Source organism: Prionailurus viverrinus, chromosome F1 (genome assembly GCF_022837055.1).
Source record: "Prionailurus viverrinus isolate Anna chromosome F1, UM_Priviv_1.0, whole genome shotgun sequence".
NCBI classification, from domain to species: Eukaryota; Metazoa; Chordata; class Mammalia; order Carnivora; family Felidae; genus Prionailurus; species Prionailurus viverrinus.
The window spans coordinates 66,284,886-66,312,427 of NC_062577.1; the positions used below are offsets into that span (position 1 = coordinate 66,284,886).

Consider the following 27,542-nt stretch of genomic DNA (forward strand, 5'->3'; position numbering starts at 1 on the left):
TTGTGAACCCACAGACGATGGCAGTGGCCCCTCCGCGTGCTGATCTCTGTGTGCCGGGCTCGTGCCCTCTACGACTTCGGGGAAGCCTCACGACAGTCCCGGGACTGGATTCTGTTATCATCCCTGTTTTACGGGTAAGGCAGCTGAGGCCTAGAGGTGAGACATACGGCCAGTGTCGTGTGGCAAGGGGACACCGGGCTGGGCTCCAGCCCGGCCAGCTGTCCGCAGGCCCACTAGGCTTCCTGCCTCGGGGACACAGCTCCCCCCTCGACTGTGCCTCCTCTCCTGGCCCCACAGGGCCTGAAAAGCAGCCGGGAGGTCGGGCTGAGCCACGGGGCTCCACTCCCCAGACGGCGGGTGTTACCACGGCAGAGTCCGGCGTGGGACAGACGGCAAGCAGACCCTGCGGCAGCCCCTCCAGGGGGGACCCCGGCCTCCGCCCTGCTCTGTGGTGCTTCTACTCATTGGAAACCCCATCCTTCCCCTGGTTTCCCTGCCGTCCTCCCCTCGGGCCCCAGGGCCGCCCCAAGATGGGGTCCGGTACGTTCAGGGCAGCAATCCCGGCCGCCTGAACCATCCCCGCCTGGCCCCCGGCCCTCAGAGCCGCCTCCACCCTGAGCTGCGGGCCTGGGTTGCATCTGGCCTTCCCTTTAGACGCTGACTCTGGGCTGTGAGTGGCCTGGGCGGGTCAGGCCGGCAGCTTCCTGTCTCCCCGCCCACATTCCCTTCTCCTTCTGGCTGTGCTGTACTGAGGGGGCCGGCAGCCTCACCCCCAGCCTCCCTGGTCGGACCTCCGGGGTCCTCTGCCCTGCACACGGAGCATCCCCGACGGTTGGGGCCCCGTGTCCGCCCTGCCCCTGCTGCTCTGCTCTGGGCCCCCTTGGTCTGTGCCTGCCGAGGGGTGTGAGCTGGGCAGCACAGAGGGCCACACGCCTGCTTTCCCATTCCGTTCCCACAGCCACAGCCAGTGCCGTTGCCTGGCTTCCCGCTGCTAGTTCACCCTGAATCTAATGTTCGCGCAGACGCTCTGTCACAGAGCCGCTAAGCCCCTGGCTCCCCACCCCCGGCCCAGGCTCCTACCCTTGCCGCACAGTTGGCTCTCTGGGGCGGAGGCCTCCTCTGTCCCCGGCCTTTCTCGGCCTGTGCCTCTGGCCTGTCCGGGTCTTGTCTGTGTGTCTGGTGGCCTCCTTCTTGTCCTCCCACATTCTGTGGGCCTGACTGTGGCAGCTTCATCCAAACCATTGATACAAACGTGGAGTGAGGAATGGAATCTGGGGAGAGAATCCTCTCGTTGGGTTAAAGACAGAAGGAACGGAGAAAAAGGAATTCAAGTGTTTGCGGATCTTTCTTGTTCTGAGCATTTCGTGGCCTCCCGTGGGCTGTGGTTTTATGCCCCTCCCCCAACAAGCCCGGCTCTGCATTCACGTGGCCGGTGTCGACAGGGCCGTGCTCAGTGCGGCACGGAGCTGCGAGCCACCGGGCAGACGCCTTCTCTGTGCGACCACCGTCCGTGAACTTGGCCACCAGCAGACTGGGTCATCACGGTGTTGCCCCAACGGGCTGTGTCACGGCAGCTGGGCTCGGCCGCGACTGCTGACCCGTGGTTCCGCTGGCCACGGCCACACACCAGGGATCAGTGGCCAGCCACGGTGGAGCCGTCTGCCCGGTGCAGAGTGGCCCCGGCCCCTGGGTCAGCGTCGCAAGGCCCCTCCGCCCAGCCAGCACTGTTCCGCCCTCAGCCCCCGCCTCCGCGCAGCCAGGCCAGGGAGTAAATGCTCCCAAGGTTCCTCCCAGCCCTCTCTGGTGCCTCTTGCTAGAATGTGCCAGAAACCTTACTGGTTTGAGAGCACCGAGAAATGGCCACCATTGTGTGCGGAAATGGGAGGAGGTGGTGGGCAGGGTGGTTTTTGTCTTCCCGCCGCTGTTAGAAATAGCCACTGCTCTCCGCCTCCGCCGAGGCCTGGACAGAAGCTGACGATGGCACTCGACGCGGAGCTACTGAAGGTCCGCTCCGAGCCAGGCGCCGCGGGGACGGCCCGGTCCCTGCCCCGAACGGGCTTACGATCGAATGGGGAGGTCAGCACTCCAGCCCCACCGCTGCCTTGGCTGCCCGGTGCTGGGGCACCTACAGAGTGAGGGAGCGGTGGGCACCGCGCGATCCCCGGCTGCCGTTTGGGACGGGCCTCGAGGGCTGGGGCTCGGCGGGGGCGAGGGTGCCGTGGGGAAGGGACGTGCTTGGGCAGCCGTGGCACAGGGACGGGGTGCAGGTGCCGCGTGGCAGCAGTGAGAGGTGGGCCGGAGGGAGGCCGGAGAGCAGGAGTGGGGGGTCGGCACCTGCTCGCACAGCGGTGGCCCTCGTCTCTCAGAAGGGGCTCCGGGGCCAGGAAGCCAGGGAGCTCGTCCCGCAGCTGCGTCAGTGGAGCGTCGTCCGTGAGCCGGGGAGCCTCACTCAGTGCTGAGCCCACGGGGTGGGGGAGATGGGCGGAGGTGACGGGGCCCGCCTCTGGCGCCCAGCTGGCATCGCCGCCACTAGGGGAAGCGTGGACCCGTCTCCCTCCTGGGGAACAAAGATGGCGGCCGCCGGGTGGGGGAGAGGAGGGTCCTCGCTGGCGGGACATGACCCCCCGGGCAGCCGGGGCCTCGCGGGGCTCGCTCTGTTGGGTCTTTTTAGACGTGGAGCAGGCTGGGCTGGTGCCTTTACAAGAACCTTGGGGTTTTGCAATTTTGTTCTTTCCCTCGTTGCTCCCAAACTCAGCCGCCGCCTAAAACCACACGGTTCCCGAGCAGCCTGGAGCCCCAGCTTCCCCTCCAGCAGGCGTTTGCTCTGCCCGCGGCCTGCCACCCGCAGGCGTGGGGACGCACAGAGGCCGGGCCACCCTCCAGAGTGCTGGCAAACGGGGCCCCTGTCCCCGAGGCCTGGGCTGGCGGTGGCCCTCAGGGTCAGTGTCGTCACCCAGGGCTGCCGTGGGGGCTTCTCAGTTCACAGCGGGCTTAGAAGGCGCGGGCGCAGGGGAGACGAAGGCTGAGACTGTCGCGTGCGGCCCCTGCTGCTGGTGGCGTCCAGACGGTTCCCTGTGACCCTCCTCTGAGCGCTGTCGACACCAGCCTCGCTCCCCAGGTCCCACCGCTGTCCTGTGTCACTTGCGCCAGCCTTCCCCCCTTTCACATGTGACGCGTGGTGCCTGTCACTGTGGGCTGGCTTCGTGCGCATGGCTTTCAAGCGGAACTGACAGGGCTGAGCTTTACGGCTGGAGGCTGCCCGGCTCCCGACACAGGGCGAGGGCGCCGGGGGCAGGATCGTGCGGCAGAGAACATTCTGATCCGGGTGTCCCTTCAGGGTAAATTTAGTTCCTGGGGCTGGTGCAACATTCCAGTGCGGTGGGAATCCTGGTCGGCCTCCGCGGGGAGGGGACGCACCCTCCGTCACCTGCCTGGTCCACGCGGGGGCCTGGGAAACCCCAGCATGTGGCCATATTTCGGCCACTCAGAGCTCACACAACATTTATTCATTTGGCCCCGAATTCCCTTCGGGCCCGTTTCTCATCTAGTTTGTGGTTCTCGAAGCTTCCACGTTTTCATGGCTGGCGCCTTTCAAGGTGGAAATACAGATTGATAGACCGAGCTCTCACGCTGCCGGGATTCAATCAATAATGGCTGAGATATTAATGGGGCCTTTATGAAAAGAAAATGTAGCACGTGGATGGCGTGTTCTGGGTTTGGATCCAGGAGTTTCCCTCTAAGCTCTGCTGCTAACGGCGTCCCAGGCGGATCACAGTGGCCACGCAGGAGCGCCGTGAGCCCCGGCCACGCCACGGGGGAAGGGTGCACGAGAGCCTGGCCTGGACGAGAGCTTGATGACGGTGTGGCTTCGGACCCTCCGTGCCAGTGACGGCGTGCCTGTGAACCCGAGCCCTCGGCCCTCGGGCAGGGGACACGCCCCGCAAGTGAGGGGCCCTCACCACTGCCAGGGACGGGGCCAGCCGTGCACACATGGGAAGTTTGTGCCGTGAGTTCGTGGGAGAGGAGGCGGCCCACTCGTCGATGGGAGGGTCGCTTTGCAAAGGAGCCCTTGGGTCCCCTCCACCCACTCGGCTCACAGACCCGCCAGCTGTGCGAACAGCTGTGCTTGGGCCGCGTTACCCCCCCCCCCCCCCCCCCCCCCCCCGTCACTTCCCGTCCCCATTTGGTCAAACACGCTTGAAAACAGGACTCAACACCCCTTGGGGTCCAAGCGTAAAACATGTGTTCAGAGAAGGAAGCTCCCGTCTGCCCGACAGGCTTGGAGGTTTTCTGCTTCTGAAGACAATCACCCGGGTGATGAGAGTGCTCATAAGGGCCGTGAGGTGAGCTGGTAATGATACCAGGTCGTTACCGAAATGACAGGTGTGGATCCTGACCCACTGCCCGGAGGGTTTTCCTATCGGAAGCAGTTGGAGCCGCCTGTGTGGGCGCAGCCTGACTTCAGCTGCAGCCGTCATGTGACTCGTGTCGTGTTTGCAGGAAGCCCTGCGCCACACAGGTGGGGTCCCTTCTTCCCGGCCGGTCCCGGGGAGCCTGCACGGGGAGAAGAGCTCAGGTCAGGGGAAGGAGAGCCTCACCTTCGGTGACTTCTAGGTAAAGCCACTTCCCTGAACCGGACGGCCAGCCCTGTGGTCACTAGACGCAGACCGGCTCCTGCCCGCCCCTTCCCTGCATTTATGCAAAGTCCTGAGCGGAGATCGAGCCGGACGTGGCAGGGCAGGTGCTGCCGGTCTGGGTGACAGTGCGGCCCGGAGGCGGCCCAGAGGGTCTCTAGAGCCAGGGGCTCCTGGCTTCAGCCTCTCTGCCTCCGTGTCCTCCTCTGTAGAGGCACGGTCGTTTCAGCGCCATCATGAAGGGTCGTGACCGGTCCAGGAAGTGGTGCTCAGTGGGCACTCGGCTCAGCGTCTGTGCCAGGGTGTGACTCAGGGCAGCCACCTGCCCCCACTCCTTACCCTCCCCCCCCTCCCCACTGCCCCCGTCTGCCTCCCCACTGAGTACCCCTCCCCCAGCTGACATAGGGCCCCGAAGGCCGGGCACTCAGTGCGCACACCCTCAGGGGGCGCCGCCCTCGGGCCCTTCTCAGGAGCTCCCCCCCCCCAACCTGGGCCGTTTGGGGGGGCTGACCCCTCCCGGGGTTTGCTCCCCTCTCGAAGGCAAGTGCACTTAAAAATAAGTCCCGAGGGGCGCCTGGGTGGCTCGGTCGGTTAAGCGTCGGACTTCGGCTCAGGTCATGATCTCGCGGTCCGTGAGTCCGAGCCCCGCGTCGGGCTCTGTGCTGACCGCTCAGAGCCTGGAGCCTGTTTCGGATTCTGTGTCTCCCTCTCTCTGCCCCTCCCCGTTCATGCTCTCTCTCTGTCTCAAAAACAAATCAACGTTAAAAAATATATACATAGAAAAAATAAAAAATAAAAATAAGTCCCGAAAGTGGCAATCATTTGAAGCGCGAGAGAGGTCAGTCAGAGAGAGGTTTTTTTCCTCCGTGGAAAAGAGAAGAAGTAGGTGTCTGGTGAGAGAACTTTCTCGGTCAGCTCTCCTTTCAGGGGGCGGGAGCATGTGGCCTCTGTCCTCTTGGCCTGGCTCGCTCTCTGATCTCCGTCCCCCCGGTGAGTGGGTTCTGCAGAAGCTGCAGGGAGGTTGCCCCTAGTGATCGTGGGTGGAAGGGACTAAAGAGCGGTTCCAGGGGCATCTTGGGACCACAAGTGGTCACCGTGTGCTGACACGTCGTCTCAGAACACAAAGGGCCTTCTCCCGTTCTCCGAGACGAACCGTTTTCTTTAGTCAGGGACAGTGAGAGAAGAAGTGGGGCTCCCCACCTAAAACTGGAGGGCCGCCCCTGGGTGTGGGGGGTCTTCCCCCTCTCTCTCCCCCTGGTCTGCCCCAGAGTCTCAAACAGAGGAGGCTGGAGGCTGGAGACCCCTGGCCAGCTCGGTGTAGAGTTTTTATGTGTTTCCTCCTAGCAGGTGTCTCTTGGGGAAGCCTGGATTCTAGGGAAGGAATCCTGCTCACTGGGCGCCCGGGAAGACCCCTCCTCAGGCCGGCTGGCACCACTGGTGCCCAGGGAGGAGGCGCCAGCGGGGTCTGCAAAGGGCTGCGTGCTGTTTGCTCTCCCTGCGGGTCCTGCATTCTGGCCGGGTGTCACCAGGCCAGCTCTGGAGCTGCCCACCGGGACCCTACCGCAAACCCAGGCCCGTAGCACCATCTCCTCGGTGAGAGTTTGGCTCAGGAGAACCCCGAGCCAGCTCTGGCTTCCTCGTGTGTGTCCTGCCGTGGGGCCGCAGCGCTCTGAGACTGACGGAGGCCGCCACGGTGTCCAGCGGGAGCCCTGGGCCCTGCCCCAGCAGGGATTCGACAGTTTGGATGGTCAAGGAAGGGACGTACGGCTTCTCCTCTGGCAGGGGTGGGTGGTCACTCGTGGTTCCAGGCTGTGGGCGATCCGCCGGCTGGGGCACAGCGAGGGACAAGGCCGTCCTTTTATTTCAGAGTGAGCTGCTTATGTGATCTGTTCCATATGAACACGGCCAGCGACACCATCCGAAACAGCACAGTGACGAAATAGTGAAGTCAGAGTCCCTTATGTTTGTTCAGGACTCTACGCTTCTGCAAAACTGTCTCCCACACGTGAGACACACGACTAGACCGGTGTTGAGGCCCTGGGGCAGCCGGGGGGGCCAAGAGGTCAAGGGACATGCCCAGGACTGTCCAGAGAGTGAAGGGCAGGGCAGCTATCTCCTGACCTGGGGTGCAGAGCCCCAGATACCCCAGCACTCAAAGCCACTTTAAGTCCAGCTGCAGAAGGGATCTCGGTGACCTCCTAGGGTCCTGCGCTCTGCCTGGTGCAGGTCAGGGCCAGCTTGCAGCCAGCCGCTGCCTCCCTGTCCCCAGGGCACCTGTCCCCAGGGGGTGCTCTCCTGGCTATCCTGGGAGCTAAGCCCTACCCACCTGCCAGTCTTTGGGGCATGTTCAGCTGAATTCCTCCGTGATCCCGTGCAGGGGAGGGGACGGGACCCCTGGCAGCTTCAGGTTGTGGGCCTGGAGGCTCTGACCAGGACGGGGCCGTCTGCCCCGGGCCCTGACCGGGACAGGCAAATGCGGGGGACCGCTGGGCATTCAGCCAGCGAGTAGCAGTGATCCTGAGCTTTGGCCCCGTCACAGAGAGTGACCCTGGCCGTCTGGTGACAGTGCTGACTGAGACCGGAGGGCATGTGCTCTGTTCATCTCCGTTGGATGGCGTTCGCGGTCTTGTGACAGTAAAAATCATTACGTGCAGTGTGTTTTCTGTGTGCCAAACATTATATTAACATGAGAGGAGCACAGTGCGTGTGAGGGTCGTATAACGCGCCGCCCGCCTGCGTGGCCTTGGCAAGAATGGTGCCTCGTGGAGCCCAGCTCTTCTCCTCGTGTGGGGTCCGAGCTGCTCACCAGTGGTGAGGATGGAGCCACAGGTGCACAGGCAGGCGCTCCCTCCCCGCAACCCCTCCCCCGCCCCCCTGGAGCCCTTGGGCACGTCAGCGCTTCTCAACCTGTCACTCCCTCAGAGAGGACGACGCCTCCTCCAGAGGCAGCCTTGATTTATGCTTGGAGTGAACCCTGATGAACAGTCCTGAGTGCTAGGCTGGGGGTGAATGCCCACCGTGGTGCTCCGCGTGGGGAGCGTCCAGGTGAAGGCTCGGCTGTGTTTCCTGCTTTGTCACTGGCCGCTTCTGGGTGTTACCCATGCCCCCTGGGCTGTGAATGGGGGGTAATGATACCGCCAGGCTGCCGTGAGGACCCCACCAGCTAGCTCAAGCCCACCTGTTTCCTGCCCTCCTCCCCTCCTCGCCTCCCCACTCCCTTCCTGGGTTTTCAAGCCAGGTCTAAGGCTAAGAGGTGAGCTTCCCTCTCCTGGTAAGTCTTGGTGACCCTCCAGGCCTGATGCTGGGCCGTGAGGCTGAGGGAGTGGGGGGGGGGGCTTCCGGCGGCTGCTGGCTCCTCCCACACCCACCTCTTCCCAGCAGCCATACCCAGGCCTCTGGTTTCTCCTGCATGGGGGTTGCAGAACTGAGGGTCACACATGTGCCGGGGCCGGCTGTTCCCAGGGTCCTGTCCTGTCCAGAGCCCATGTGGGGCCAGGGAATGCTGGAGGGTCCCCAACGGTCATCTTCAGACCGCCCTCCTCCTTGAACAGATGAGGAAACTGAGGCCCCAAGGGGAAGGAGACTCACCCAAGTCCACACAGCGAGTTATGGACTCGACCCTGGCCAGAGCTGGCTGCCGGCTCCACGCGCTGGGCCGCCCAGGTGTCCGGGTCGGACTGACCACCGGCCCTTGGGCTCCCACTGTGTGCCTGGCACTGTCTTCCCTGTCCAAGTTCAGGTACTAGAACTCGGAAGGGTGCTCGCTCGTTCCCAGGCACTGGGGACACGACAGTGAACGTGACGGGTACGACCCCTGCCCTCCAGCTTCTGTCTGGTGGGGAAGGTATGCAACCACAAGGATCGGGTGGGCGCCTGTCAGTGGAGACGAGGACAGAGAACAAAGTGGGGCGGCGATGGAGGCTGATGGGGCCCCAGGGAGGGTGGGGTGTCCAGGAAGACCTCTTTGGGCTGGTGGTTTCGGTGACATGATGTCTATTTCTATCAATATCCCTCCTTTCCCCGCGGACTGCGATATTGCCTCCTCGGGACACTGAGTCTCAGATGGGTTAATTAGCTCTCCCAGACCGCACAGCTGGTGTGTGGACGAGGATTTGAACCCCACTCTGTCTGTCCCACCGTCTTTGCTCGTCTCCAGGAGTCAGCACAGCCCTGCCCGAAGCGGGCACGGTGATATGGTGCCATGAATGCGGGCACTGAAAGACCCCAAGTGAGGATGCGTCTGCCTCCTGCTCTTGGGAGAGATGAGGTGAGAACCCGGGCGGCCTTCCTCCCTTTTCTCGTGGGACTGGCTGCGTTGGCAGCCAGCGGGCTCTGTCGAAGACCAGCTTTTTTTTTTTTAATTTTTTTTTTAACATTTATTTATTTTTGAGACAGAGAGAGACAGAGCATGAACGGGGGAGGAGCAGAGAGAGAGGGAGACACAGAATCGGAAGCAGGCTCCAGGCTCCGAGCCATCAGCCCAGAGCCTGAGGCGGGGCTCGAACTCATGGACCGCGAGATCATGACCTGGCTGAAGTCGGACTCTTAACCGACTGCGCCACCCAGGCGCCCCAAAGACCAGCTTTTTAAGGTCACAGTTTGTCCGGGGTGCATCACGAGGCAGGCAGAACAGCCCCTGCTTCCGCACGCACGGCCGGCTCACGCCTGAGTCCCGGCTCCCAAACGCCCTTTTCATTTCCTGGTTTAATGGCTGTTTCGATCCCACCAGCTTCATTTGAAAAACCCGTCCATTCATCACAAAAGCAAACCATACGATCAGACAAGCTGGGTCCGTGCCTCCGGACGCCACGTCCTGTCCCGCCCTGGATGACAAGCAGCTCGCACACCTGCGTGAGTCTGTGCAGCATCCCTGGGGTGGGGGGGGGGGGCACGTTCCTCCCCCGGGGCCCCCGCCTCACACACCTCTGAACCCACGGCTTTATGGACACAGCAGGTCTCGAGTCGTGACTCGTCTCCCAAACTGCAAATTTGCACTCAGTTCGCTGAGGCTTTGTGGACAGATGAATTGTAGCCAGGCAGTGGCTGCACCTAAATTGTTGACGCAATTAAAAATTACACCTGCACATCTATGTGTGCACAAAAGCACACGTGTGTGTGGTTGGGTGTCAGTGGCATGGCGGGCACCAGGCCTGGCAGGTGGAATTTAGAGCAGCGTGCAAGGCGGGTGCTGCCCTAGGCTGATCGCAGACAGGGGGCGGGGAGGACGCTCCTCACGTAATGCGTTGCAGACCGACCAACCACAAAGAGCAGTGGAGGCCGGCAGGGGGGAGGATCAGATACCGGTGGAGGCCTGGGGGTGGAGGCTGGAGGGGGTGTGGAGGTGGGGGGGTGGGGGGGGTGGAGGCGGGGGCAGGGTTGGAGGCGTGGGGGGGATGCAGAGACAGGAGGGGGGGTGGAGGCGGGGGGTGGGGTGGAGGCAGGGGAGTGTGGAGGTGGGGGGTGGTGGAGGCCGGGGGTGGGGGGTGGGTGGAGGCGGGGGCCGTGTGGAGGCCAGGGAAAGCGTCCTGGGGGCACTCAAGCGTACATGAGCTGTCATTGCTGAGTGAGCATCTTCTAAGATAAAATACTTTTTGACGGGGGCGTTCACGATGTCCGCCCGTCTCCCCGTTGCTGGCACCCCTGCCTCCTGGCCTCCCTCCCGCCCCCAGCCCCCCTGCGTCGCCACAAGGAATCCGACAGACACACACGTCTGACCTCAGCAGCGCCTCACTGTCCTTGGACCAGCATCTCCCAGCGAGGCGGCCGCGGCCTGGCCCTGCCCTGCTCCACAGTCACGTCCGGCCGTGCCCTTCCCTCCCTGAACGCAGTGCCGGCCCCCCCCACGTCCCCGGCCCTGCTGCGCCCCGGCCCTGCACCTTTGCTCCCACCGCCCCTCCTCGCCTGGCTCACTCTCCAGCCTGACCTCCCCCTTGCAGAGCCCGGGCCTCCCGCAAACACAGCCCCTGTGCCTCTTGGGTGCGATGCTTGTGTCTGGGTGACTGTCCCTCGAGGCTCCGGCCTCCCTGAGCCGCACACCTACCCCCCCAGTGCCTTATCCAGTGTCTCAGAGAAGACGTGTGTCGCCGAATGTTTGGCAACCGAGTAAATTACATACGACTTCCTTGCAGATGTCAGCTGGGAGGGCCCGGCCTCTTTCCAGTGTGGTCAGTAGACGGGGCCCCACCACCGTCACCACGGAGGTGGTTCTGCCGTGTCCCCTTTCTCACACATCCCCGTGCGTGTACCCAGGATGCCCTCTCGGGGCCAGGGGGTCAGCCTGCCTGGGGCGGCCGCCTCTTCTGGCAGACGCCGGTCAGGGAGGGGACGGGGCTCCCGGGTTTCAAAGGTGACTGTTCAGGGGCTTTCGCGTTTGTTCAGCCGAGAGCTGCACAGGCCCCGAGGCCCCAGGGATGTGGTGCCCCGTCCCCCGGACACGTTGGCATGTCCTTCTCCCAGAGTCCACAGGCGGCGTCTCAGAGAATGTTCCACGAGTGACCCCAGGTGGTGTCCACCTCAGCCGCTGCCGTAAGGGCTCCTTGCAGAGCTGTGGGCTGCGGGGACCCGGCCGCGGCTGTGTCCCCAGAGGGGGCTGGTGACACACGACAGGCCCCGGGCCTGGCACTCGCAGAGCCGACGTGACTAAGTGACGCCGGTGTGCCTTCCACAGGAGCTCAGGTGTCTTCCCAGAGTCCTCGCGGGGCCACAAGGGAGCAGGGCCGGCTGTGGGGTCCCACGCGACCGGGCCCGGTTCCACAGGACGGAGTGTCCTTCCCGCCGGGCAGCCCCCGAAGGCGCTTTCTCGCCCATCAACTTCTTCACTAAGCACCTGGCGTCGCGGGCAGGCTCGGGGGCAGGCGGGGGTGGGGTGGGGGGGTGGGGGGACCCCGGAGGCAGGTTCGGCTGTGGGCCCCGCCCGCGAGCAGCTGACGGCCTCCTGGCCTCCGTCTCGTAGCCGCACAGATAACCAGGAGACTGCAAGCGCGCACGTGCCACGAGCAGCCGGGTGGCCCTGGCTGGCGGGGACAGAGAGCCACCGACCTGGCGCGGCGTGAAGGGAAGGGCGTTCTCAGCTGAGGGGGCAGCACGCGCAGACCCCGCGTGTCCGGAGGAAAGCTCGCCAGCCCGAGAGGCGGCCAGTGTGGCACAGTGGAGGGAGCGGGGAGGGACGGGACCGGCAGGGGGCGGGGGTGGCTGCGGAGGAAGAGGGCTGGCCCCGGTCGCCAGGCCATGAGCGGGCCACCTGTGGTCACCTGCACAGCGGAAGGCCCTGAGCAGCACCGAGCTCCGCGTCTGCAGCTCCTGGCACTGTGTCCCCTCCGTGCCCGGGGGGCGGGGGCGGGGGCACTGAAACCTCGTGGGGCCCCCCGGGCGGAGCTGGGGTCTGGCGCTGGCCGCCGTTCCTCCGGATTGTGGCTCAGCCCCCGCCCTTTAACCCTCGGGGGTAGTTCCCAGCCTCTTGAATAAGTTACAGGACTGAGTACTGATTTGGTGCATTCTTCCTTTGCTTTAAGTATTATTAACGAGTAATTGAAAAGTCGGGGTCTACGCTGGTGACTGCTGACCCAGTCACGTGGTTTCTGCCTTTCACAGGGGCTCTGCCAGTCCCAGCCTGTAAGCCTCACACCCTCAGGTGCCTTTCCCGCCCCAGCCCCCACGGCCCTCTCCCTTCCCCTCTGCTGCAGGGGCAGGGATGGGGATCCAGGTGGATCCCCTCTGTAAGCAGCAGACAGGCGGGACCCCGGCCACGGGGACGCACTGCTTGGCGCCGCCCTGGGCCTGTGCTGAGGCCAGAAGGAACCGGGCGGCTGCTGGTGGCTGAAAACCCGACTTCTCTTGCAATTCTGACTTTGCGTTCGCTGGTTTGCATGTCTGACACCTCACGGGGCACATGATTTATTACAGCTTTTAAACAGCCCTTTCTTCTGGATGGAACCGTCCGTCTCCGTTTGGAATGGGCAGACTGGCTTCGGGGTGCTTGCTCCCTCGTGGGATGGTCTGGGGTCGGGGGCTTCCTGCTCTTGGTGCGGGGCCGAGGAGCTGCCCTTGATCCGGTGTGTGTGTGTGTGTGTGTGTGTGTGTGTGTGTGCGCGCGCACATGCGAGTGCTCATGTGTGCGCAGAGACCCCTTCAGGGATAGAGAAACGTCAAACTTCTCCCTGGAGCACAGGCAAGAGAAGGCGACTCCATCAAAACAGACCGGGGAGGACTTCCTTTCCCAGATGGCTGGGTCTGGATTCTACTTAGAAAATACTTCCCTGGGGGGCGGATTTCTTCAACCCCCCCCCCCCTTCCCTCCCCACCCCGGGCTCCCTTTCCTGTGCAAGGTTTGGCCATCTCTGTAACCAAAATCCCTCTTGCTGTAGTTAAAGCCTCTCAGGGACCAGTTAAAACGGAATGAAGGATGGGTATAACAAAACATGCAGATTTCCTTTCCTTTTAAAGAGAACTGTGTCTCACGGATATCACCTGAATAAACTCACCAGCTTGCCATTGCCTTTCTGGGACTGTAATTGGGAAGGACGCGCACAGAAAGCCCTGTGAAAATCTTCCGTGCTCTGTGTGGGGAGGGCGAGGCATGCCGGTTTCCTGTGGAACATTCTGGTTCCTATTGTTACCCTGTATTTATAGACTGGGCTCCACTGAGAGCCCACCTCCTTCTGTCGCTGGATGAAAGGCCACTTAACACAACTCCCTGGTAAGGGGAGAGGATGTGGCGTGGCTGCAGAAGCAGGGCAGGGGCGCAGGGAGGGGACGAGCTGGGCCTCAGAGGGACACCCGTCAGCCATGTCGCGGCCCTTTGTTCCCCTTCCAGATCCCTGTAATGAGGACACCTATTCATAACACAGCGCAGACGGCACTTACCGTCATGCCCCTGCGCCTCCGCCCCATTCGGGGCTGACCCCCGGTACCCCCCCCAACCCCCACTGGTCCTTCCCCTCCACCTGCCGCGCTGGCACAGATTTTCTTGCATCACACTGTTTCCCGTGCTGCCCCCTGGCCCCGTGGAAGGATGCTTCCCCGGACAGGATGTTCTCAGCCAGGCTGGCAGGTGGGCTGCTATCCGAGAGGCTGGCCCGGTGCCCGAGGGGATGTGAGTCTCGGAGCGGGTCTGGCTCTTCCTTCTGGATTCCTGCAAACAGCAGAGAAGTTTAAAAAAATCCTCAGGTGTCTCATAACCCCACTCACTTGGCGGCAGGGACAGCACTGCCCTGAGCCGTGTGCGTGGCCTTGGGAGGGCCGTGCGTGGCGTGGTCGCTACCAGGTCAGAGGGCCTTCAGGTTCTTGGCAAAATCCGCATCGGCGCCCGCGCTCCCTTCAGAGGTTCCTGTGAACCATTCTCTGCCACGTGAGCAGCTGGACTCTCGTCCTGCCGCCTCCTCCTGCCTGTCCTCGGTGCTTTCACTGTGCTTGTCTCTGACGACACTTGAGCTGGCTGTTCGATCTCCAGGTTGCAGGGCTTCTAGAGGGGCCAGCGGTCAGCAGCGACAGGCGCAGGGCCGTGGAGCCCCCTCCTCCCACCCGCCACAGGAGGGACAGACGTGACCGCTCCCCGCGTGGACGCTCGGATTAAGCAGGCGTTCCTTTTTAAAACACTGTGGTAAACGCGCAACACAGAATTTCCCGTCCTAAGCGCACATTTCAGGGCTGCTAGATACGTTTTCACGTGTTGTACAACTGGCACCGCCGTCCGTCTCCAGAACCTTCTTCCTGCAAAACTGAAACTCCGTCCCCCTCCTCCCACCCCCGGGACTGCCACCTACTTTCCGTCTCTACGAGCTGCATGACTCTAGGGGCCTCACGTAAGTGGCATGGTGGGGTTTGTCTTTCTGTGGCAGGCGTGTCTTGCTTAGCACAGTGTCCTCGGGCCCACGCGTGCTGTGGCACGGGTCAGAGTCGGCGCCCTCCTCATACAGCTGAGTGATCTTCTGGCGTACGCAGCCCGTCTTCCTCGTCCGCTTGTCCGCTGACACAGGCCCTGGGGCCACCCCTTCCATCTTTGGCCGCTGGGAGTAAACTACAGTGAACATGGGGCGCAAATACCTCTCCGAGATCTTGCTTTCGAGAGCGAGGGTTCTCGACCCGGTGCCCGCGAGCCCCGGAAAGGATCCGCAAACGGTGGAGTGGCCGCGCATCTCGTGGGTTCGGCGGATCGAGAGCCCTCGTCAGGTTCCCGGGGGCAACAAAAACAGCACCTGCTTGGAGCCCCCAGGGGCCTGTGCGCCCCGAGCCCCCCCAGCGGCAGACGCAGGCCCCGCTTGTGTTGTGGCTGCGGCCTTTGCCGTCTGGGTGACCCCTGCCGGCTCACTGACTTCTCAGAGACTTGGCCTTCTGATCTCGAGAATAGGGTTAACGGCAACATCCTCCCAGAATGGTTTAGGAAATTAGGCTGGTGTAGCACAGTGGCTGAAAGCATGGTGTGACGGGCTGAATACGGCCCCCCAGAATATCGGGGGCCTGGTCCCCGGGGTCGGCGAATGTCACCTTGTGTGGCAGAAGGACTTTGCAGATGGGGCCAAACTCGGGATCTCGAGGCAGGGAGATAAATGCCGCATTTTCCGGGGGGACCCTGAACGTAATCACACGTGTCCTCATAAAAGGAGGAGGGGCACCTGGGTGGCTCGGTCGGTTAAGCGGCCGACTTCAGCCAGGTCACGATCTCGCGGTCCGTGAGTTCGAGCCCCGCGTCAGGCTCTGGGCTGATGGCTCGGAGCCTGGAGCCTGTTTCCGATTCTGTGTCTCCCTCTCTCTGACCCTCCCCCGTTCATGCTCTGTCTCTCTCTGTCTCAAAAATAAATAAACGTTTAAAAAAAAAAAAAAGGAGGAGAACCGGTGACGGGAGAGGAAGCGAGGGGTGGGGGACATCGCCCGGGGGTGCGGAGCCCAGCAGAAGCCAGCCCTGCCCGCGGCCGTGGCTTCCGTCCAGCGAGGCCGATTTCAGGCTTCCGGCCTCCAGAACCAGAAGAGCAGAATGTGTTTTAAGTCATGAAGTTCGTGCTGATTTGTTACGGCAGCAGGTGGAAAGCTCATCCACCTGGACCCTGGAGCCAGACGGCTTAGAAGCCCCACCACTTTCCGGCTGTGGGACCTTGGGCGTGTCGCTGACTCAGGCCTCAGGTTCCTCATCTTCAATTCGATAATATTGGGGCCCGTCCCACGGGGTTGTCCCGGGGGTTGGAGAAGCTGGTGTCCGTGGAGCGGCCAGAGTGGTGCCTGGCTGACGGGAGGGCGGACGGAGGCCCCGGCGAGCTCGCGGCCGCGCCGTCCCGGGCCACGCGAGTGTGGGTGTCTGGGGGCGCCCCTCAGCACCTGCACCCCGCCTTTCCGAGTCCATCTTGAGCACCACTCCCCCCAAACCAGAGTCACGGTCACATAGGTGGGAAACCACCGCCCAAAGCGGAGCAGGTTTCTTTAGAGAGTCTCAGAAACTTTCGTATGCAAACGGGCACGGTGCATATCCAGGAGACCTTGCCAAACATTGGCCCCTGGACCCCTTCTCACGGCTGTTGCCTGCAGAAACCCCTTCAGAGCAAGTCTGGAGGCCTGGGGCTGCCGTAGAAGGTGGGCGGAGGTAGGACAGACCGGCTGAGACAGTGGAGTGGCAGGGTCCTGTTGGCCTAACCTGGGGACAATCCAGAAAACACAGCCGCTGCTGCCGTAGATACATGCCCCAGACAGGACTGTGGACAGACCCCTAGCTTTCGGGCCCGGGGTGGCCTCGACACGGGCACCAGCCCCGGCCCTGAGCCCCTCGAACGCCCCTCGCCGCCCTCCCCAACTCATGCCGCAGCCGGAGGACTCTCGTGGATGCCTCAACCCCCTCCCCTACCGCTACCCTAAACAGCTCTGAGTTTATCTCTTCCCCATATTGGACTCATATGAAAAATCTCATTGGAAGAAACGGCTCCGCGTCTGGGAGAAAATGGAAAATCACAAATGGACCCACCCGTCCGTGTCACAGACGAGGGATCCGAGGACCAGAGAGGGAAGAGGACGTGCATGGATAGTCAGTGACTAAATGCTCATCCCCAGTGGTGTCGTGTCGGGGATGAAGATGTTCTCGTCGTGTGAGTGAAGATTACTTGTGCCCTCAAATGCTGGGACTGGCTTTCATTCTCTGAGAACTGGGGACAGGAAGGATTCATGGTCACCACCGGTCTCGGACCGTCCCAAGCAAACTTCAGGCTCAGGAGTCCCCGTGGGCTCTCATGCTCCTGGCAGGAGACCAGGGGTGGACTGTGCCCCATGGAGCGGCACCAGGGGCGACCCTGGCCCGGCAGGGCTGGAGAGCCACCGTGGGACTTCACACGTGGCCTGGCATCCCTTGACTCAGTCGGTCACGACGGTGTCAGATGGGGAGGATTCCTTCTTCGACACAGAGCCGGCTAGCGCGTCCCCCAGCCACTGAGTCTTGGTGGCAGTGGGGGCAGACTTTTCTGGCCGTCCCCGAACGAGCTGGCCTCTCTCAGAGGTACATTTGGTATGCCTTTGCTTCCCTCGTCCCTTTCTTCGGCAGGCCCGCGGCACGTTTACTGACGGGAGGTTTATGTTAACCATCCCTGCAAACCCGGACGTGCATTTCACCCCTGGCAATCAGTTCTTGTCCTTGGGGAAACCTAATTAGGTATTACAGGACTTGTGATGTTGTTTCCATGGAAACCCCCATAGTGCTGGTATACGTACATAATATATGCTCTAGGATTAAAATATATATATGTATGTATTTACGTAATATATTATTATTACTAGATTTTAAGAAAATTTTTAGTTTCTTTCTTTTGCTTTTATTCTGCACATATTTTTTTAAATGTGAAAATCTCCATGGAGTTTTTCTCCTAGAGAGAGAACAGCAGAGAACACAAAAAGCCTTTTGTGCTTTCTCTCCTTTAATTAAAAAAAATTGAGGGGCGCCTGGGTGGCTCAGTCAGTTAAACATCCGACTTCAGCTCAGGTCACGATCTCGCGGTCTGTGAGTTCGAGCCCCGCGTCGGGCTCTGTGCTGATGGCTCGGAGCCTGGAGCCTGCTTCCGATTCTGTGTCTCCCCCGTCTCTGCCCCTCCCTCGCTCATGCTCTGTCTCTCTCTCTCTCTCTCTCTCTCTCTCTCATAAATAAACATGAAAATATTAAAAAATAAATAAATAAAAATAAAAAGTTCATACTTGCACGAGAATCAAAGTTTGCCAGGTTAGTAAGGAAACGTCTAAGCAGGATCTCCCCCAATAGCTGAGAGCATTTTGATGAAAGGTGTTGCTCACACAAAGCAACTGCCTTATGCACAAAGCACAGCAAAGGCTGTGTTGCTCAGCCTTTCGGAGTAGAATGGGGGAGCTGGTGAATCCGGTGAATCACCTCCAAACACAACAGGCTGGTCCCCTGTGTGCCTTGGGGGGAAGGGCAGGGGCTCCCGGGCCTGGCTGGCGGGGTCCTGCTGTGTCGGGGAGACTCCGGAGCCTCTGGGATCGGCTGTTTGTCCAGACCGCCCGTCCGGGCCCCGCGGCCAGAAGCACCTGTGGGTTCGGGCGCCGCAGGGACTGGGGTCCTGGGGTGACCGGACGGCCCTGCAGAGTCGGGCTGCCGGAGCCAGTGAGCGGCCTGGTGACTCTGGGAGCGGCTCTCAGAGGGAAGCGTGGTGATGGTCTCGCTGAGGCAGGGCTGCGTCCGGGAGGATCCCGCCGGCTTCGCAGACACAGCTGTCTGTGCTGCACCGAGAGCCACAGCTAAAATGCGAGTGTTTCTGGAGAATCGTAAACAATGGAGATTGGGTGTTTTCTTTTTTTTATGAAAAGAATTTTTTTTTAATGTTTATTTTTTGAGAGAGAGAGAGAGAGCGAGCGAGCGCGGGGGAGGGGCAGAGCAGGAGACACAGAATCCAAAACAGGCTCCAGGCTCCCAGCTGTCAGCACAGAGCTCGACAAGGGGCTCGAACTCACGAACTGTGAGATCGTGACCCGAGCCGAAGTCAGATGCTTAACCGACTGAGCCCCCCAGGCGCCCCCATAAACAACATAGATTGGGTGTTTTCTACGTCTAACTGGCCATTCAGTGCAAGAACGCTCACACTGACCTCTTTGCTCGTTGCCCGCTAATCGGTTTACCCCCCAAATTTGCCGGCAAGAGTCACTGTCCCCAAGCTGCCTGCACTTTTTCTCCCCTGCACACCCGGTAAGTTCCGATTTGCCCTTGTTCTTTGACTCAGGCTCGCACGTGGGAAGCACTTAGCAGGCGGAGTCCTGCACCACGTACACAGCAGCTTCCTGAAGGTTCTGAGTTACTGTCGGATACGCGACCTGCCGCGTCCGCGGGATGGGGTAGAGGTGCAGGAAGCGGGCGTGCCCTGGTCAGGGTCCCCTCCCTGGAGAGGCGCCCAGATGCTTGACAGGCCAGGCCGGCATGCAGGGCGGGAGGGGTGCGGCGGTGCCTTCTGGGCCGTGGCAGGAGGAGGCAAGTGTTGGGCAGGCGGGCGAGCTGCAGGACCCTGCCGTCCAGCTGGCTGAGTGAGGCACGGTTCAGCAGTCTGGACGGGCTTCCCTGCAGGCGGTGCCCCGCTGCGCCCTTTCTCCCTCGGCTGCTGCGTCTAATGTCCCGAGGCCACAGCAAGGCTGCGGCCCAGCTGGGATTCCCTCCGGGCTGGGAAACAGCCACCTCCCTCTGGGAGGAGAGGCAGAGCCCTGTGTGAGGATGCAGGCTGGGGGGGGGGGGGGGGGGAGGGTTGATACAAGGGGGACGGGAGGAATGTGACCATCCCGGGTTTGCCTGACACGGGCCTTCCAGGCTCTGCCAGGCCTGCCTCGCTCCAGAAGCTTCCGCAGATGCTCCCCATCCTGCCTCTCTGTGCTGGGGCTGTCTGAGGTCACAAGCCGGTTCCTGGGCGTATGTCGGACCCATATTTAGGTGCCCGCTGTGTCCTCGCCTGCCTGGCTCTTTGTGTTGAGGAATGATTGACAAATAAAATCACACACGTTTCACATCTGTGTTGTGAAATGGTTGCCACCGGCCGGGTCGTGACCGCGCCGCCGCCTGGCGTCACCTTCTCTGAAGCGTTTGCCGTCGCTCTCTGAGCATGTGCCTGCTGTGCCCGAGGTCACGCGTGCACTGGTCTGACTTCACCGTGCCGTGAAGGTCCCGTGCATTCGGTAGAAATCATACTGGGAGTTTTGAGTGTGGGTCGTTTCTTGGGCTGGGAGTGTGTGAGACGGCCCCCCTCGTGATGCGTGGCCAGAGGCCGTGGCGCTCAGCCACGAGGCCACAAGGGTCAGCAGACGACGCACTGGCAACCGCCTCTCCCCACGCGGCCGCTCTGTTTGTCACTCGCAGTACGGTGTCCAAAACATTACAGGACAGCGTCCACATCTCGTTAGCAAACGGGCTTCACGGGAGATGGTTCGGGCCCGCTGGAGGCTCCGCGAGTGGCCCGCGCTCGGCCGCGGTCACCAGCTCAGGGGACCCGCTGCACGTCTGTGGTCGGCTCTCACTAACTGCTCTGTGTTGTCGGGGTTGTACTGAAGGTGTCGGGGTGGCAGGAACGGCTGGCTGCGTGTCCTCCGGGCTCTAGATCCGCTGCTCGGGTGGCAGAGGGTCACGTGTGGAGCGGACTCGAGTCAGGGCGCTGCTCACTGGTCCCAGGTCACCCTTACCTCGGGGACAGGAGCTCTCAGCATCTGGGACAACGTGGCCGGTGTTTGGGGCGACCGTAGGAGGGCGCTCACGGTCAGCCTGGACGGGCCTCCGAGGCCTCTGCCCCATGGCTGCCCAGAGCAGACCTCGAGGGCCCCCACGTCCGCATCCTCGGGGCACAGAGGCTGCCCCAGAACCAGGGTGCGTGGCTGGGGCTCAGGGGAGGAGGGTCCTCACCCCTCTGGCCCATGCTGCTTGAGATCCTGGTTCCAGATTGGCTCCAGAACTTTCTGGGCTTGAAGTTCACCTGGGACACTTTGTTCCAGATTGGACCACCCCTGGGCATTGGTGGGTGTCCTTCCCATGGCGTCGGATGAATCATTAGGTATTTCATTGGTCTCAGGCTTAGGAGTGAGTTTCTCATGGGGACTTCCGCTCCGGGTGGTCAGCGAGGGACATTGGCAGTCTGCCTGCTTTTCCATTCGACATGGTCTGTCCCCCCCCGCCACACACACACCCTTCAGTCACCGACATCCCAGTGACCACCCACCCAGGTGCTGGAGACACGGTCCCCTCCCTGCACACCCTTCGTCCCAGTGACCGTCTACCCAGGCTCTGGAGGAGAGAGAGGTGGGAGGGCCAAGCCAGACGGGGGACCATCTGACCTGCCCCTCAGCCCTCAGAGGAGGAGACCCAGCCCGAGGGGAGAGCTCAGCCACGCCAGCCCCCACAGAAAGCAGTCATCAAACACCTGGTCTATGTGAGGAGCTGCACTGGGCACAGAGGCGTCACAGGGAACACGGAGGACAGAGCCCCTGTCCCTCGGGACTTCCCGCTGTGATCGCCGGACCCCCGGCCCGGTGACACTTCGGTCGGCTGGGGAGCTCGACGAAAACACCCAATGCCGGGGCCTCACACTCAGAGCTCCAGATCTGCTTGGTCTGGATGGCCCCGGGCAGGGGTGTCCTTAGCAAACTGTCCCAGCAGTTCTAGCATCCCAGGGGGAGAGACCCACAAGGACCGAGCAAACATGATGGGTACATACTGAGATCTGCAATTTGTTACTTTATTTAAGTTTATGTATTTATTTTGAGAGAGAGCGTGCGAGCAGGGCAAGGGCAGAGAGGGAGAGAGAGGGTCCCAAGCAGGCTCCATGCTGTCAGCACAGCGTTCGACGTGGGGCTCGATCCCACAGACCGTGAGATCATGACCTCAGCCGAGATCAGGAGTCAGATGCTTAACTGACCGAGCCCCCCCATGCACCCCAAGATCTGCAGTTTGTAAGGGCCGTGGAGGAAGTTGAGGGAGAACGTGGCAGGGTGGGGTCCCTCCTAAGTCTGGGAGCAGCGAGGCCGTCCTGGGGCTCCGGGGGTCAGATGGCAGTGGGCGTAAGGGTGTCCTCATGGGGGACAGCAGTGGGATCTCCTGGGACACACTGGCCACCCTGCAGCCTGTGGGTCCCTGCACTGGAGCCCCATCTGGCAGAGGCTCTCAGTCTGCAGCTGGGAATGGCCGTCCGTCCCTCCGTCCATCGCTCCCCCACGCCGTGTGTGAGTGCCCCTCCCACCCCCCACCCCCCACCCCCGGGCCGGCCTCCTGGATGCCTCACGTATGTGGAGTAGTTGCTGATGCACACGTCCTCGTATCATCTGTCTTACTGGATCCCGACGCTGGCCCCCTGAGGCGGGCAGGGTCAACACTAACAGGCCCGGGACAGAGGTGGAGACAGGCTCAGAGAAGCGGTCTGACCTGCCTGAGGTCACACAGCTAATAACTGGGTGCAGACACTCCAGTGCCACTCACTGGCCTCGACCCCCACTGCCCCATCCCCCCGGGAAACTGACACCAGCAGGCCCTTGAGGGGCACGTGGTCCCCCCCGGGGGGGGCCGGCACCTTCCTGTCAAGCCGGGCAGAGCCAGCGGCTGGCGTCCCGTCTCCCTCCGCTCCGGGGAGTCAGGGAGGTCTGCCACTCACTGCCTCAGCTCCTGCCCACGGTGAACCCAGTTTCTATAGTAACCCGACGCTGGTTGTCACAGGGTGGATGGTTTTCGCTGTGTGGGGGAAGAGTCCGGCCAGCAGTCACACGACCATGGCGTGGCCTGTCGGTGGCACTTAGGAGCAGAGGGCACCCACGGAGCAGCCACTAGGGCCTTTCTGTGTCTGGGGACGGGGGAAACCTGCGTCTGGGAGCCCCCTGCTCGGCTGCCCTGGGGGAGGCCGGAGGGGGGTCCCGGCTGGCGGCTGGGCTCAGCGCCCCCTCCCGGTGCCCCTTGCGGAGGCTGCGCTCCGTCCGAGCTGTTTCGTTTAGCCTCGCATCCTCAGGTGGGACGGTCCTTGAGAACGGGGCCAGGGCCGTCCCCGCATGTGAACCCCGGCGCCAGCCAGGCCCGGCCACGCGGCAGCAGGACTCTCCGCCTCAAGGCGGGGGGGCCCCAAGGTCCGCAGCCGTCCCGGGGCCCAACCCTCATGTTACTGAAGGGCGGGACCCCGTCCGTCTGTGGCGCCCAGAGTCCTAACCGCTAGCGCTTCCCGGGTGCCGGCTCGGGGCCAAGCCTGTCGCGTAGGCTAATCCGTCACAGCCTCCCAGTGGTGGCTGCAGAGCAGGTGCTGTCTGGTCCCCGGATGAGGAAACTGAGGCACGGCGAGGCTCGCTAACGTCCCCAGGACCCCAGTGCTGGTTAGTGAGTGTTGGGCTCAGGGTCCGGACCCAGCCAGTCTGGCTCTAGGGCCCCACGCAAACACTCTGCCGCGTCGTGGGGGCAAGGTGCTGGCCGCCCTTGCATCCCTCCTCTGCCGGGGACGGGCGTCTACACCAGCCTTGGGAGTTCGCTCGGGTAGGAAACACCTTTTCCTCTCGAGGGCCTGGCGGGGGCCCAGCGTCCTGTTGTGAATATAAATGAGGGGCTCTTCTTCCCCTTCGCGGCCCTTCCCCGGAGGCCCCAGGCGAGCCCTGGCCCCTCTAACGCGCTCTCTGCCCCCCCAGCTCTTCGTGATTGACAACGGCGCGGACGACTGGCGGATAGCCATGACCTGCGAGCGCGTCCTGCGCATCAGCCTGGAGATGCTGGTGTGCGCCATCCACCCCGTCCCCGGCGAGTACAAGTTCTTCTGGACGGCGCGCCTGGCCTTCTCCTACACGCCGTCGCGGGCGGAGGCCGACGTGGACATCATCCTGTCCATCCCCATGTTCCTGCGCCTGTACCTGATAGCCCGCGTCATGCTGCTGCACAGCAAGCTGTTCACGGACGCCTCGTCCCGCAGCATCGGGGCGCTCAACAAAATCAACTTCAACACCCGCTTCGTCATGAAGACCCTCATGACCATCTGCCCCGGCACCGTGCTGCTGGTGTTCAGCATCTCGCTGTGGATCATCGCCGCCTGGACCGTGCGTGTCTGCGAAAGGTACACGCGTGCGCTCCGCGGCGGCTGGGGCGGCAGCGAGGCCGGGGGACCGGGGTGGTGGTCAGGGGCGGGGGGGAGCGGGTGGGGCCGGACCACAGGCCGGGTAAGCTAGGTGCCGCGTGCATTGTCCTCGGTGTCCCCCTGTGAACCCGCGTGGAATCCGGTGTGTTCCTCGCCCGTCCTCGCGGCTGACACCTTGCAGTTATGTATTGTCTCTTCCTCTTGGATGTTGACGATGCCTCACCGGCATTTTCAAGGCTTTGGGAAGTCCCGCCATAAGGAAGCTGGTTTCATTTTGTTGAGTCCAGACTTTCTCAAAGGTATTCACCCAGAAACCCTTTTCACTGGGCACTGTGGGAGCCTCGCTATGCGGCGAGCGGTCCGCAGAGCGGCAGCCTCGCGTCCCCGGGAACCTGTTAGACGTGGAGGCTCAGGCCTCACCGAGAGCCACTAGACAGGATTTGCATGTTAACAAGTTCGCCTGGTGGGGGGACACGCGTCCCGCGGGGAGGGCTTGGGTCCAGCCCTAAAGTCCTGATCGTACTCCTGGCTGTACATTGTGCGGGTCACGGTACCTCTCTGGGCCTCAGGTCTGTCACCTGCAAGCGGGGGTCATAGCACCTACTTTCCAGGCCTTGTCGTCGGTGCTGAGTGGGGCCCATGCGCTGCCTCACCACCAGAGTGGAAATCAATCGTTGTAACGGGGGTCTTTCGGCAACTCCTGGGAATTTCGTGGCCCCTTCATATAATTAGAAGCAAGCAGCTCCTACCATACGAGGACCCATGCTTCCCTGTTTTTTTTCCTACTTGATCGGAGCCGAGCCTTCCAATACCTGTAATTGAGTTCGCCAAGCCCTTTAAGGTGTCTGAAGCCTCCCACACCCTTGCATCAGCCCTGCGTGCGTGTGATGCTCACTGTGGTTTTTAGACGAGCAAATGGGCTGAACCGGGAACAAAACGTCTGCAAGTGAGTTTCATTGCAAATTGAACCTGCCACGGGTCCATGACTATTTTTGACTCAAAAATAAGCGCGTAGTTTGCAAAGTACTCTGTTGCCTTTTATTTGGCATTGAATGGCCCACCGAGCCTTCTGAGCCCGGGCCGGGCTCCCCTGGCTTCCTGCCCGCAGACGTGCTGAGGTCCCAGCAAAGGCACGGAGTTACAGTGAGCAAGTCCCAAGTCCTCCTAAAGGGCCCCCCCCCTCTTGTGAAAAGGCCCTTTGCCCAGACGGCTTCCTCTCGATGGCACCTGAGGCACAGCCCAGCCTTGGCAGCTGCTCCTGGCTCCCAGCTCTGCCGCCAGCTCTCTGTGTGTCATCTCCGTGGTCTCGGCTTGTTGAGCATCCCCACTTTAGAGCTGAGGAGGCTGGGGGAAAGCACCGGCCTGGGGTGGAGGTGTGGGAGAGCTGGCATGTGTGGGCCCAGAGTGTGAACTCGGCCCACGTATGTCTCCCACCCCAGGCGACTCTCGCCCTCGCAAGGAACCTGTGGCCTGGCCTCTCCCGGGGACCAGGAGACCCGACCCCAGAGGGTCACGGCCATTCAGCTGGAGCTCAGACCCCAGGCCTCTGCTGTCTGCGCTCCTGCCCCTGTACCGTGGTCCTGGCCGGGGTGGGGGTGGAGGGGGGTGAGGAGGGACTTCTGGGTAAATTCAGGCCGAGTGGAGGTGCCAGCCACACGCCCAGTCCTTCCCCCCAGGGGCTTGTCAGGCCTTGCCCCTCCCCCACAGCTGCCCTGGCTGAAGGGAGGCCCCAGCGCCTGGCCCAGGTTAAAGCCCCAGCGGAGACCTGTCAGCATAGGCCTGTAAAGGCCCGGCGCCTTTACCCGGGGCCGTCCGGGCTCCAGGGCTCCCCGAGGGGTCGCCCGAGGCGCCCTTTGGCCCCTGGCACCTCACGGCCGCCGTCGGCCTGCGCCCTGCACCCTGGGTGCCGATACCCGGAGCAGCCCCGGGAGAGCCGTGCGGGAAGCCTGCCCGAGTCCGGCCTTCGGGACTGTGACAACAGGTACAAACGAGTACACTTTTTCCTACTCGGGGAAACACTCCTGTTACCGTGACCAAGCAGTTTCTTTCAGGGCCCAGCTTAAGTGACCATGGCCCTTCCCGGTGTCGGGTCATAGATAAGGGGCAGGAGCCAGTCAGTCAGAGCCTGGCCCGAAGCTGGGCTGCCCTGGGGGCTGTGGCATCGGGCCGCCGGCAGGTGACCTCCATCTGGCCCAGCTGACCCGGGGACGCCTCTGTCCCCGCGGACAGCAGGGGGCACACGGCTTGCCCGAGGTCACAGAGCAGCGTGGCGGTCCTAGAGAACCGCGCATGTGCCGATGCCCAGGGCAGGCTCCGCACCCCGGCGCTGTCGTCGGCCCGGACCCCTGCTCGTCGTGGACACACACTCCCGGGTTGCTATGGAGACCCCTCTTCGGCAAGACGCGTTTCAAAAGACGTTTCTCGTGTCTCAGGTTGGCTTTTATGTGACAAGGACGGGTTTGCACATTTGCTCCTTCTGAGGAAGGAGACGGAGGTGGCCCTCGCCCAGGGCGGGCTGCCCCTGGCTGCCGGCAGGGCAGCGGCAACAGCTTGTTTTCCTTGGACCCGGAGCCGCCTTCCGTCTCGGCTGCGGGCCTGACAGCTGTGGCCTGGGCGTTCTCCGGGATTCTCCTGGCCGCCTGCCCGCCTCCCACAGCCCTCCCCCGAGCCTGTCGTGGGAACCTCCTCATTAAGCTCTGTCGCCGCCCGCAGCCCGGCTGGGGGAGAGCCCGGCCTCAGGGGCCGCAGGCTCGGGAAGTGGGCTTTCCTGCCTCCCCCTCCTCCCCCCCCCCCCCCCCCCGCGGGCGTCCCCAGCGCCCTGGGGACGGCAACAAGGACGCTCCAACATTGATGAAGTGCAGAGAGTCTTGTGATCGAGCAGAGGATGACGTGGGCGGGATCCGTAAGGTTTGGCAAACGACCTCCAGCCTCTTGAACGGATTCCCTGTGGACCTTCCCTCCCGGGCTCCGAGTTCCGCACACAGCCAGCCTGTCGGCAGGGCTTTGCTGGTGACGGTGTGAACGTTCATCTCTTTCCACACACTTGTGCTTCAGTGAGAAATGGGGCGAGGACAGCCCCCTCCTCGGCCTCTCCCTCCCACAGACCCCTGCCACCACGGGCAGGGGGCTTCAAGGCTGAGAAAGGAGTGGGGACGCAGTCTAGGGGGCCCCCTGGGTGGGGCTGACACAGCCCCAGGCCGAGCCCTTGTGGGCAGAGCTGAGAAGGGGCTGTGGGTTCTGATGGGCCCCCAGGGGTTTGCGGTGCGGCCGCCAGCGTGGGATGCACACTGAGACCCACGGGGACGATGGGAAAGACTTCTGTCCAGTCATTTGTATTACAAAACTTCAGCCTTTAAGTAGTCACCATGCGAGTGGATGGTAACTCTTGTGTGCAATGTACGATAAATACACACACAGCAGAGGGGTTCGCGCCCAGAATCTTTGTACCAACGGGAGTCCACGACTTTGAAACCTTGCAAACCACTGGTTGGAGGGTCAGAGGGCTAGTCAGTGAGGACAGGAGAGCACCTGCCACTTTGGAAGAAGCCTGCCCTCCAGCTGGAGGAGGGAGAGGCCAGTGTCCCTGGGGGCAGGGAAGAGCCCAAGGCAGGCAGGTGCCGGGTCTGGACAGTCACCCCAAAACCGAGGCAAGTTCACGGCAGAGCATGTGGGGGGGATCCTCCCTGAGGCCCTGGAAACAAACCTGCTGCATTAAGAACGGGGAAATAATCCTGCAGGTGCAGAAGAACGTTGTTATGAGAGAGACGGAGAGGAGGGAGCAACATTAGAAGGTCCTGGGGCTTCTCTAATGGTGCAAGAGGCTGTGATTTCTGTGCCAGAGAAGAGGGAGCAGATATGAAAGGAAACTGTA

The 27,542-nt window shown here is 62.3% G+C and overlaps 1 protein-coding gene across 8 annotated transcripts in view; it reads left to right on the forward strand.

Moving 5' to 3' along the window:
• The window catches only part of KCNN3 (potassium calcium-activated channel subfamily N member 3), a 124,496-nt gene that overhangs the window by 45,611 nt on the left and 51,343 nt on the right, over positions 1–27,542 (forward strand). For 6 of the 8 annotated variants that reach the window (XR_007148130.1, XR_007148129.1, XM_047840447.1 and 3 more), the window contains one exon: positions 23,232–23,650. Coding sequence is in view for 6 of the 8 variants with exons in the window: in XM_047840447.1 (XP_047696403.1) it covers positions 23,232–23,650 (419 nt within the window). In the remaining 2 variants the exon portion in view is untranslated. Of the gene's footprint in view, positions 1–4,578; positions 4,615–9,417; positions 9,486–23,231; positions 23,651–27,542 lie in introns of those variants that run through there. The other 2 variants (XM_047840454.1, XM_047840453.1) reach the window with 2 other exon arrangements.